Source organism: Pygocentrus nattereri, chromosome 27, assembly GCF_015220715.1.
Source record: "Pygocentrus nattereri isolate fPygNat1 chromosome 27, fPygNat1.pri, whole genome shotgun sequence".
Taxonomy (NCBI): domain Eukaryota; kingdom Metazoa; phylum Chordata; class Actinopteri; order Characiformes; family Serrasalmidae; genus Pygocentrus; species Pygocentrus nattereri.
In genome coordinates this window covers 7349721-7363230 of record NC_051237.1, presented here as the reverse complement: position 1 = coordinate 7363230, position 13510 = coordinate 7349721, and the positions used below count along the sequence as shown (strand labels likewise).

The window sequence follows — 13510 nt, the reverse complement described above, 5'->3', positions numbered from 1 at the left end:
ATATTTACAACGTATGCGATTGGTCTGTGAGTATCCCGGACCGCTAAAGCGATACCATAAAGGCTAGAAAAGCTATGTTTAAAATGGTGAAACCCTGTCGAAATTATGTAATTATCTCTAGTTGATCGGTTATAGGTCCAGGTCTGCATTGGTCAGCATCTGGGTCTGGACTTGGACTGCGGTCCGCCTATTATTGACCTCTGGAGTAGAGAGAATCTTCCTTTTCTTTTCAGTGGCTTGGCAGTCACCATTAATGTTAGCTAATGTTCTCTGCTCATTGTTTATTAACAAGAGGTTAGCAGTGCACTCTGATACACACTTATTGTACTGACCTACAATATTCAACAGAAATTACCAATGCATTGTGGGAGATTGTAGTGCCCTCAAAATTACTCTGGAGTTTCATTTTATGATTCCGACACCAAGAGAAAAATGTGTGTAGTAAAATGCAAATAGGGACCTTTTTTGGTCACAGCCTCAGTTTTAGTGATGCCATTCTTTAATAACCTGTGTACAACTCTTATTTTAACATGTATGATGATGAAATAGGCTTAAGACCACAAATGAACTGAGGTGCCCTGTCCATGCTATATGTTACTTATCCTCTATGTTCTGTGTAGCATGTAACATGCTCCATACAGGATGATAAACTTTAAATTAGAGATGAATCGGATGTGAAGCACAGGGTGGGATGAGGGGGAGCCTATGCTCCTCATGCTGTCGGGTCAGAAGAGGCCCCTGTGTTGGGGTCAAAGGATTGAAGACAGGGCACTCCTAGAGTAAAAGGAGTGCTTGTTTTTACTATTCTTTTCAGTTGTTTAGCATTCCAGCTCCTGAACATAATGTGCCTAACAAAACAGACCACACACCACCTGTTCCACATCTGCATGTTTTTCCTCTCTCATCGATCCTAACCTTGTCATGATGTGCAAATAAACGATGTGGCTTCATCATCACACGCAGCGCGATGTCTATGCTAATGCTGTTACAGGGAATTAGTTAACAGCGATAAAGGAAATAAATCATTTCATATTATGGAGTATCCATAGTCTGTTTTGTTTAACATTAAACCTCACAACAATAAAGGAAATAAGAAGGTATTTTCTTTCTCTTACAGGAGACTGAGCTCTATGCTTGAACCCAATGACCTCCGTGTGTGTTAGGGCTTTTAAGGAATGAACTATTCTTGAGCAAAAAAAATGGGAAAAAAAAAGATTAGCTGGAGTTTGTCAATGGATAAGCTCCTTCTTTTTAAGCAAAGTTTGACTGATGTTATGTTCCTGAATGCTCCTAAGCATGAGCCCTGCTGGTAGCATTAGCACAGAGAGCAGGGAGAGGGTATTAGCCAATGATGTTTTTCGAAGTGCCAAAAGTGGCTTGTTCAATCCATGCGGCTGGATTGTTTCAATAAATAACTGCCACAAAGTCGTTAGCAAGAGTCATAAAGATCAGGCCTGCAGGATTTATTGTCTTCATTTGCAGCACAATGTGTTGCAAACCCACACAGACTGTCAGAGTGTTGCCTTTGGGTTTGATGGAGAGGCTCAGCCACCGGCACCATCTGTGAATCCTGGGACTGGCCAGGTGTTTCTGAGAAGTTTAGCTTTACCAGCCACTCAATGCAGTAACTCTGTCTGAGAGGTTTATTCATGGCATTGAGAGGTGAATGAGCAAATAATCATAGTTATGGAATTTCATGCTACATTAAAGGAATGCGGCAGGGTTTTTTTTACTTGCTGGATCTGTTTTCTATAGACAAATACTATGGACAGTGACCAAATGGATTTCTGTGTTTGGGTCAATGACAAAAAAGGGATTTCAAAATGATCTGAATTTAAAATTGATTAAAATGATGTATCTGCAAAAATCTATGCACTGTGTTGATATTTATTTCACTGCTTTTATAATGGTGCGAAGGCATTTGTAAACAGGTCAGTTTTACCACCAGAAAATGTCAGGTGGTGCAACATTAGCTAAAAATAATATATTTTAAAGTTACTTTTATGGCTTTTGTGGGATCTCCGTTATGAAGCAATACCCTGCCCACTCTTTCTTAAACCATGTCAAAGTCCTTTGTTGTCAATTCTGCTGAAGTTTTGAAATTAGTTTTAAGGTTGCCTTATTTTGAAAAATGTTGTTTTTAAAAGTTTCAAACATACAATCATTCTCAATATATTCATTTGATATATCAAATCTTGGGCGGCACGGTGGCGTGGTGGGTAGCGCTGTCGCCTCACAGCAAGGAGGGCCTGGGTTCGATTCCCCGGCCGGGCGGCCAGGGTCCTCTCTGTGTGGAGTTTGCATGTTCTCCCCGTGTCTGCGTGGGTTTCCTCCAGGTTCTCCGGTTTCCTCCCACAGTCCAAAGACATGCAGTCAGGTCAATTGGACATGCTAAATTGCCCCTGGGTGTGAGTGTGTGAGTGACTGTCTATGTCTGTCTGTCTGCCCTGCGATGGACTGGCGGCCTGTCCAGGGTGTATCCTGCCTTCCGCCCGAAGACTGCTGGGATAGGCTCCAGCATCCCCCCGCGACCCTGACGGAGAAGCGGCTTGGAAAATGGATGGATGGCTATCAAATCTTTTTTAAATAGTTTACTTTATCTGCATTTGACTTTGGGTAGCATAAATGCCTAAAGCTAATTTTATTCTGACACACTGAAAACGTATTCCCATAAAAGAAGTATCATAGAATAAGATGATATATGTCATGTATTTATGAAATGATTTTATGGGAAAATACTTGGACACAAACAATAGAAAAATATGTTCACATAATGATGTGATATGCAGCAACTGCCCGCTGTTATTTATTTATTTGAGTTTCAAGTTAACATGTTTTCTAATCTTTTTTTTTTTTTTTTTTTACCTACAACAAAGTGCATTAAATTTATTATCCATGATAACTGCTGATATGCTACAGTTGTGGCGGTAGGTTGAAAAATGCTGAAATATTGCTTTAAATATCATTCTTTTGAGCAGTGTGGACACAGTAATGTTGAGATGTCTGTAGGTGTTGTGTATATAAATCATGTTGCACAGGTTATGCAAAATGGTTTCACTCTCTTTCCCTCCACAGCTACCTGGAGCAGCGCTTTGCAGCTATGGAGGCCAAACACAGCCAGGAGCTGCAGGTCATCCAGCAGGAGAAGCAGCAGCTGCAGGAGCTGCTGGACAGACAGAGCCGCCTGGTCACCCTGCTCGAGGGACAGCTGGCCAGCTCCACCCGCAACAGCACTTTGCTCCAGCGCCAGCAAGCTACTCTGTCAGACACAGTACAGCGGCTACTGGCCCTGGCCACTCATTGCAGTGGTGAGCGCCAAGCTCTCATCAGCATGTATGAGGCTGTCTGGAAGGCATGCATGTGTTTATGGTAAACCTGAGTGAGTGACTATGGGCCAGAAGGTTTTGTGTAAGGATTACAGGCTGTTGCTTCACTCAACATGGGATTATAGGAAGTTGTTACATTGCTCAATATGTCTTTTTAGTAAATGGTAAATGTCACATGCATCTCATCTTCTTCTAGCAGATATTACCAGTCCCTCTAAGGAGAAGACGGAAATCTTCAGAGATTGCGCTGACGTGTACAGGTCTGGGATTACAGAGAATGGAATATACAGCATTCATCTCACCAATAGCTCACAGACAGTTAAGGTAATAACAAGCAAGCACTCTATACTACAAAAGGCATAGAGTTCTATCAAATAGTGCCCCAGTACAGGGTTTGAATGAAATCTCCAGCCATTGAAATACCAAGAAAGCGAATTTGAATTCCTTGCTCAGTCTGTAAAGCAGCTGGCATGAATCTTGATTATCTAAGGAACAAAGCGTTCCACTGGCAGTGTTGACATTTAGATTATTTTATTGTTTTGGACGACCATATTAAAACCTGGCAGGACAAACTGTTTTAATATAATGCAGTTTAGAGCCCTGTTCTGCAAAGGGTGGAATGAAAATGTCATGCTGAGGATGAGAATGCTAAAATAAGAAGCTGGAGAAGCGTTCCCCGCAGGCTCTAATGTAGGCGAGTCTGATTCGCAGTATAAAAAAGCCTTCTGAACCAAGGGTCCCCAACTATTTCACTTGTGGTTGGAGCAGACTATCAGCTTTCACAATCAAATCTAATTTCTGACTGATTTTTATGGTGCAGACCTTCAGGAAAAAAAACCAAAAAACATGGAATAAATTGTTTTTATTATTCATTGCCTTTTCTCATATGTGCACTCTGCTTTTCTCCTACGTTTCCTGTGGGCATCAGATCCAGGTGTTTGCCATATGTTTTGTAGTTTCATGCCAAATTTAGGTCTAAGGCAGCTTTGCAATGAGAAAGCTAATGGACACAACGTTACCACCTTTTAGTCTATGCCATCTTTCCCTCTGGCAGCAAACTGGGTGGCTTGTTTGGAGTAGAGAAAACTTTATATTGCTCCATTTTCTTTCTTATTGGTACAAATTGAATACATTTGTGTGAAGCACTGAAGAAGGCTGATTGAGTAATGAAAGACAGATGAGATGCAGACCAACTGATCAGAATGTACAAATGGATTTGTGACATTGTCAGCACCTAAGAATGCGCTCTCAAGTAGGTTTCCTGAATCAAAGCAGCATTCGTAACATTTATGAGTTACTACACTTTCATGTGCTCTTGGCTGTGGAACAGTGAAACACACTGGCCCCATATACATCTTGACCTCATAGGTCACTCGGTTCTTAAATATGAAACCCGAAAAATACTCTATCGCTGTTATGTACTGCTGTTTCTGTGTATATGTATGGCAACTAGCATGGTGTTCCCAAGTGGTAAAGTTAGGATGAATGATTTAGCACAAGTTTAAGTCAGCCACTTTGAAACCTGTGGAGGTGGAGAGAACAGGAGCAGATACATCGAAAAGGTTACTCCCAAGAGATTATGCAAAAGAGAGATTAAGCCATAGTTGAGGAGGAATAAATTTATTCTGTGATCCCAAAGGTAATTTGAATATGGACGATTGAGAATCAATCTGTTAAGCATCAGTGGAACGAAAAATTCCACCCCACGAGTCAAACATTAAAGGCAGAATATTTTAAAACATTAAAACATGGTGAACATGCTCAGAGGCCAGAGTCATGCTTTAGTGCGCGGACCATGCCAGGGAATAATAATGTACAAGATTTCAGTTTTTAGTGGGGGAAAAGTGCCTTTCTTTAGCAGCTGTTGCTACAGCCTATTATTTACATTGGATGTTTTTTCACTTGTGGATCAGAGATAACTAACTCTCTCCGGACCTGAAGCTGATGTGGGTGTTGTTTTGTAGGTTGGTTCTCTGATATGACTGTGTTAATAGTTACAAAAGGATTTGGCAGATGCTTTCAGTTGTATCTATATCCTTTAGCATATCTTCATCTGGAAAAAACATGTAGTGTCGTTTGGCTGTAGAAACCACAAACAATTATTTTTTTTAAATAAAAAAAAGCACCAATATAATTAAAAAAAAATAGAGCAGAAAGTTTCATATGCTAATTGGCTTGTAGTTTGACGTTTTTAAGGTTTTCTCCTAAGAGCCCTAAAACTCTGGTTCTTTTTCTCCAATCCTGTTTCTTACACTTTTCATGTTTTAAAATGCAACTTTTTTATAGTTATTGTGAGGTGGGATTAATGTTTTTTGTTTCACTAACACAAGAATATTCGCAGGCCTAAGCCTATGAGGTTCTTCTCTGCATGTCTGTACCACAACTTCCTGTAATAGTTGTGAACAGACTCAAAACAATCTTTGCAGGAGTTATACATGATATAATACTTGTTCCATGTACGTTCATGTAGCGGATAATCAAATTTAAGGGAAATACAATAGTGGGAGTCGCCACAGACATAATAGCCCCCTCTTCTCCATCACTGCTCTCATGTGGACAAGAACATTAGTCTGTTTCTTCCTATTTTTCAATTGAAAATGGTTGATGGTGCTGATGGTTGAATGGTGAAGAGTTGCCAGCCATGTTTTCCCTTTTTTTATTTTTTTTCTCATAGCAACAGTGCTTCATTTCGTCAACAGGTGTATTTTTAGCTTATCATGTTGCTACTGAGGTCAAGATAAGATAATCCTTTATTAGTCCCATAATGGGGAAATTCACACATAAAATAGCAAGCAAACTACACACATGTCCCAGATGTGCATAGTAGGTCTAATATCAATCTCTTCTTCTTCTTCTTCTTCTGCTTCAACTTTTTTTATTGTTTGTAGTAGTAGCGCTATGTAATGGTAATAGTAGTAAAAATAGTATTAGTAGTAGCAGTAGTAACAACAATCATGATAATAATAGCATTGTTGTTATTATTATTATTATTATTAGTAGTAGTAGTAGTAGTAGCAGTAGTAGTAAAGTAGTAATAGTAGTAGTAGCGGTAGTTGTAGAAAGAGAAGTTTCATAGTAATCATGGAAATTATATTATTAGTAATAAGAAATGAAGTAATGATAGTAGTAATATAAATAATAATAGTGTTAGTAGTAGTAGAGGAAAGAGTAATAGTGGTGGTAGTAGAAAAAGTTATAGTTGTAGTAATACTGGTAGTAGTACAGGTTTTTGTAGAAGTTGGAGTTGTTGTAGTAGCAACAGTAGTTGTAGCATGTAATAATGGTAATTAGCAATAAATGTATTAGAAAGCAACTACAAGACTATTAATCTCAACTTTTCATTAATGGTTTTACATGTCTCCTCTCAAATATTACCATAACCTTGCAATCTCAGGACACCCTAACCATCAAAAGACAAAACAGACCTCACACTGTTCTCTCCTAAAGATAAATCCAAACAGTTTACACTTGGAGGGAACCTTCTAGTAGCGCTCCATGATATCTTTCTGAAGATAAAAGCTGTGGAAACAGACTTTTATGACATGAAAAATGATTCTGTATACCTCACTAGGTGTTCTGTGATATGAAGACCAGAGGAGGAGGCTGGACTGTTCTTCAGCATCGCTTTGATGGCTCAGTGGACTTCCACCGTAGTTGGAAGGAGTACAAAATGGTGAGTGCTTCTCTCAGCACTGTCCTTATCTTACTGGTCACATGGAACTGGCCAGAGCTGATTAATGTGTAACCCTGATCATCCTTTACTTGATTGGAAAGATTACTTGATCTCGGCTGCATTGAAAACACATTTCCATGATAGATTGGGGAGAGTGTAACTCCTAAATTTTAGAATGACAAATCTCATGTGGAATACTGATGGGCTACTGACCTTTGCTGACCTCTTTTGGAAGGGAGTTGTTTTGACTAAGCTCTAGTGTCACTTGCTGTTTTTACACCTGCATTAACTCCATACTGGTTGGACACCTCCACACATTGATCTCAACTGCAATTTGTACTTTTAACTTCCTTGCTTAGTTATTCTTTAGAAATCACCTCTAGTATGCACAATAAGGCAGAGGGCCATTGAGAAGAAGCGAAATCCATTATCCTTTCATGGAGTGCATGTTACTGCTGGACAAAGCTGAATTCAACACACTGGAAATAATGCCCTGATTTAATGATACTTAGGTGGGTTTAAAGCTCATTTTAAAACCAATGACTTGCACCTATAATATAATGATGCTCTGTCCTTAAGCTCTGCCTTAGATATGGACTCTTATTAGGCTTTTAAATGAGGAGGCAGTGGTAATTTGTCTCACCCACTTCAGTAGATAAATTACTATGGCTACTCTGGGAATACCCAACTTACAACAGGCTGCAAAGAGCAAAACAGCTTTCTTCCTTTTTGCTCTTCATTTATTTTCCAAGAAAATATTTTTACAATTGGATGATAAATATTTGGCCCTAGTTGGAGCGTTGGATTAGGGAGGGCCCCCTACATGGCTGATCATATCTGCTCTGAGGTGTTTGAGTACCCAGCCACAATATTTAAATAACACTGGACAAATGTTGTTCATTTACTGGCCTAGTCAGACAGAAACGATGCATGTTAAACCACTTTATGGAGGTACATTTTTCTGGGGTTAAGTGCAGAAATGAACTCTCACAGCAGAAGCAGATGTCTTTAGATGGCAGAGGAAAGTCTTGGATGTTCATCTCTTATGCAGGGATTCGGAGACCCCTCGGGAGAGCACTGGCTAGGAAATGATGTCATTCACCTGCTCACCATATCCCAAGACTACACGCTGCAGGTCCAGCTCAAAGATATGGAGGGAAACCAGGCCTACGCTCAGTATGATCACTTCCACATCGAGGGAGAGGAAAAGAAGTACAGGTAGTGAACTTTTTTTTTTAATCTCACTGGACAACAGTGCCATCAGCTGTGCTGTACTATTGACATGGACATTCTTAGTCAAGATTATCTCACTGATGTCCAGCTAATACATTTAGTATTTGTCTAAAGTGGTGATATTTTGTATAGTTACAGCTTGGATGAACAAGCAATAGTGTGCGCTTGAATGTTTATGATTATAGTTATACTCTTACAAAAGATGGTTCTTCAAGGGTTCTTTAGTAAAGAGTAAATTCTATGTAGAACAGTATAGAACAATTAACTAAGTTGCAAATAAATCTTAAACTGAAACTTTGCTTGTTCGCAAAAGGTTATTTTGTAGCCACTCGGTTCTACCTAATGGAAATTGTTTGCCTTCAGTGTTTTTGTGCTTATGATACATTTAATAGACATCAATGTCAGACTAATTAATGGCATTCTATTAAAATATTGGTGTTATCAGAGAGACACTGGGGTATTTTCACCTAAAATGAGTTACTAAAGCAAGAGTGTTGTTATAAAAATGGCAATAGGACATTAGAGCCATAATTAATCTTTCAGTACTTTCACTTTTGTACATTTTAAATACATTTGAAGGCAAATACTTTCATACTTTTCATACTCAAGTGGAGGTCTAAAGGGAGGAACTTTTACTTTTACTGGAGTAATATTTGACCTTGGCTATCTACATGGTTTGTGTTCTTCATCCACCACTGGTGAAATGGTTATTCAGAATGATGAAGAATGTGTTTTATATGGTTCTGCATAACACCAAAAATGTTCTTCTATTGTTACAAGCTTGACAAGGTTGATATCACAACAGTGCACACCAATCCTCATCCTGAACTGACAATAGACATCTGAAGGCTTTGGTTGAAACAGTGTCATGTTTATATAACAAAATCCTCTATTGTGAGACAGTTGAATTTCAGTTCTGCATTCTATGTGCTTAGCACTTATATTAACAGAGGTTAAATGTTGTAACTGATATGGTTTAAATCAGCAGTTTCTCTAGTTTAATCTGATGCAAATCCAGTTTAAAACAAGCTTGTTTCAAATATACATGCATAAATATATATAGCAATGTCACGAGGTGGGCTATAACACACAATGCAATGTACACTGACCAATGAACCTTGAGCCCACTCATGTTTCTTACATGAACCCACTCAAATGAAATTAACTTTAACCATCAACAAAATCATCTGCACCTTCTTTCACAGTGTGACATATTTAAAATATTTGATACATTGTAATACTTTCAATATGACTGTTCTCCCTGTTTTTTCTGCTCTGAATTGAATGAAAATGTCCTTTAGAAGTCTACTTCAATAAATTCCTCTAATTTCTTTTACACCAGTCTTACAACACTGGGGCAAATTGTAACAGGACTCTTTGTATTGTTTGACACCAACTTGCTTGCTTTGTGAGTAAGCAGTACATTTATACACTACTGCTATTTGTAACAGACAAATATGGGTATCTTATATAAATGTTTGTAAAGTATAGCTCAAACAACCACTGAGAAAAATGGTTAATAAAAAAATGTTATAGCTCCCTCTGGTCCCCCAAAGATAAAAGAAATCAGAAAATGGTTGTCTTTAGTGCTTTGTGACTTCATTGTTCAGTGTTAGTTTCAGAGTTCAGTGTTATTGCTTATAATAGTAGGAAGGTCCAACAATGACAATGTGATCTAGTCCATGTGTAGATCAGCTGTAATGTGCAGCATATAACTACATTTAGATACACTTTCCCGAGCACTGCGACATAACATTGACATAACTATGGCACAAACATGTCACAGAAGACTTCATATGCCATTCTGAGTTATCATGACAAATTTTGTTTAATAATATAACAAAAACATTTTACCTTTACTGGTTACAACCATGACAGATGCCACAATGTTGATGTCATGGTGTCTTATGTTACAGGCTAATGTTTGCTAAGCCTTCACATGACATCAAACATTATTACACCTGTGATGACAATCAACAGTAACGGTAACACAACACTTAGGTTACTGGACATAATCTGTCATGACACCTGGCATAGCATGTGTATGGCATGGTGGTTATGTCAGTGTTATGAAGCAAGGTTCAGGTAAAATGTTAAATTATTATTCAATATTAAACAGTATAGAGAAAAAATAGCATAATTTAGTGTTTAGAATATTGAGGTACACATCTTTCAATAGTGAGAATAGTGGCATTTAACAATAAGAATCAGCTTATTTCATATGCAGTTATTTTCATATACAACATATACAATTGTATGCAAAAGGTTTGGCACCATGGTCAAATTGCATGTTTTGTTGATATACTAAGTGGAAATAAGTCGCACATCTTCTTCAGACAGCACTGTTCTGTACATTTTAATGCACCCTTATTGTTTTTATGCTGAATTTAACATATTGGGGGAAAACTGTATTCTGTGCAAAAGTTATGACACATTTCTATTTTGTGTTTTATTTTTTGCCGATGTTAAACTTATTAAATAAATCGAAACCTGTGTGTGATAAGGACTCCGTTAATTGAAGATTTAAGGTCCTTCTGTTACCCTTTTTATGCATTTCCCTTTGTCTTTATGCAAAATCAAATAAATAAATATATACATTTAAGTGCATTAGTCAAAATGGTGAGCTCACTGCAGGGCAAATTGCTGCTATTTGCCTTCGATTTCTTACCCCATCACAGCTGCCACTAGACCTACCCATCCCAAGTGTAGACTTGCCTACTGGAGACAACCCAAACAAAAGCTTTCAAGCACGTGGCTTTGCCAGAAAACTGCCAAGTCAAACAAATCTTACTCCCTCTCTAACTGTTGCAGCTACAGCACCAGGTATTACTTGTGGGCATGATTATATCACAAATGAACCAGAACCAGAAAAAAATGAAATTGAACTCAAAGTAGATGAACTGAAATCTGATTCTGGTGTGCACTGAATTGAATGAGGCTCACTGAGCGGTAGACGTCTATTAAATCTGGGCTTGCTGAAAAACAGTGTGTGTCTCACCACTTAAACAACCTGGAAAGGAGCTCTGAAAGCCCCATGCCAAATCCCACCATGCTTGGTTCCCATTTCACCTCTTACCATATGTGTGAGTTTTATTTGCATGCTGAGAATGCTGGCGTTATCTCTGGTGTGTTATGTTCACATGGGAACGGCAAGCCAAACGACCTGTTGTGTAAAGATGTCTCCCAGCCAAAGCGCTCTCCTGCAGTCCCTTGCTGTGTGGTCCTTTCTCAGGCACTTTCCATGCTGAATGTGCACAATCATACCTTACGAGTCATTGCAGACAATAGGTTATGGATAACAGAGATCACATATCGCAGCTGAGCCACATGAATTTAAATGAGGCTGGGCAAAATGAAAGAGCTTCTTAGGATACCTACTTTCTTAAAAAATAGTTCTTTAAAGTGATTCCATAGAAGAACTGCTTTTGGTACTCACAAGAACCTTTCAATTAAAGAGATGTGTGAGCATGAACGTTAGTTAAAAGAACCTCTACATAATGTAAAGATTCTGTTCCAATGAACTTTTCTTTCTTTTTACCTATTAATACTATTTAACCCACATACAGAACTATGAAAATGTCAGAGACAACCCTTTGTTTACTGAATTTTCAGTCTAAACAGCCAAGTACAAATTATTTTCCAAGACATATTTCTGTGGAGATTAGATATACGATTATCTACTTTCACAAGGGAGGAGAATGTAAAAGGAAAATAAGTGGATAAACACAAGTTTCCAAGACTGAAGTTCAAAAAATTAACAGACCTGGCAGACCACCAAAAATGTCACCATCAGATAAACAGATTCAACATGATTTTCTGTCCATCCTTTCACTGTGAGAAGAAGACTCTTCTTTTGAATGGAGTCTGAAAGGATGTGTAGCTGTCAAGAAGTTATTCACTGAGAAAAAGACAGAGATAAGAAGAAAATGTATAAATCAAAGAAGCTTTGAACAATAGACTTACCACCATATCCAGAACTCGGCATCATGAAGGTGTTTGGGGTTACTTGTGTTTGAGATTAGAAGCAGAATATTTAACCAACTTTTAAGGTTGAACTTTGGAGATGTAGAAAAAAATCTCTGCGGATTTCTTTAAAAAGCTGAGATCAGGTTTCCTGAAAAGAATGGAAGCTGTAATAAAGGCAATAAGATGGACACAATACTGAAAAATTTGAATTATGCGTAAGCTCCCAAGTAATTATTTTTAATATGTTTTTGCTTTTTTCCAAAAAACTAAAAAAATAATAATGGATACTTAATGTCAGTTTAGACTTGGAATTAAATTATTAAGATTAAGAGTGGTCTCTGACTTTTGCACAGTAATGTAAAGTTCAGTTGTGTGAAATGTTTGACACTGTAAAACATACCCTGGCCATTAAAATAGTCATGGCTGTCAAATTTAACCTATTTTAACAAAGCTTTTTATTCTTACTCAGGTTTTAATTTACTCTTAAGCTAAGTCTTATCAAGGTCCTTATTGTTTGTAACCTTCACTCTGAGTATTTGCTCATATTGTTTCTTTTTCTAGTGTCTATGCTCAAGGTTTCAGTGGTACAGCTGGACGCATCAGCAGCCTGACCCACTCTGGCACCATGTTCAGCACTAAGGACCAGGACAATGACCGCTGCAGCTGCAAGTGTGCCCAGATGGCCTCAGGGGGTAAAGATCCGACCCTGTGTCTCTTTCTGCCATTTCAGTTTCCTTAGCCTGTAATAAGCCTCTCATTACTTGAATTATGCAAAAGAACTTTCCTGGATCCTTTCATTACCAAAAATCATCACATTACCATAATATTACTGTATTGCAACACAATTCTGTTTCCATAGTAACCGAGGAACTGGGAGAATACTGAAAAAGCCATTTGTGTTGATGTACAGTAATAGTGCTGACCTGAATTAAACTGCTCTAGAAATATTTGTCTCAGATTCATGTGAAATTGTTGGGGGGTTAGTTTGTTAAGGACCAGCTGGCAAAGTGGCACTTAGGAAGGACATCTACTTACTGATCTTCTGTTGTTGTAGGATGGTGGTTTGAAGCCTGTGGACCATCCAATTTGAACGGAATCTACTATGATGGAATCTCAACCGTAAGGCGTTACAATGGCATCAAATGGTATTACTGGAAAGGGCCGAGCTTGATGGCAACCATGACGACAATGATGGTGCGTCCTGCAGATTTCTGAGTTGGATGGGTATTTCATGGAGACATTTGAACCTCAAGTGCTCGCAAGCTGTCAATGTTGACACAGACAGAACTTTTCTGGCATTGTTGGAATCTGC

General features: G+C 38.4%; 1 protein-coding gene across 1 annotated transcript in view; it reads left to right on the top strand.

The window, feature by feature from the left end:
* The window catches only part of angpt2b (angiopoietin 2b), a 29008-nt gene that overhangs the window by 10975 nt on the left and 4523 nt on the right, over positions 1–13510 (top strand). Inside the window, exons 4-9 of the mRNA XM_037535243.1 lie at positions 3076–3308; positions 3523–3650; positions 6898–6999; positions 8051–8217; positions 12760–12890; positions 13253–13392. Of these exons, the coding sequence (XP_037391140.1) occupies positions 3076–3308; positions 3523–3650; positions 6898–6999; positions 8051–8217; positions 12760–12890; positions 13253–13392 (901 nt within the window). The remainder of the gene's footprint in view (positions 1–3075; positions 3309–3522; positions 3651–6897; positions 7000–8050; positions 8218–12759; positions 12891–13252; positions 13393–13510) is intronic.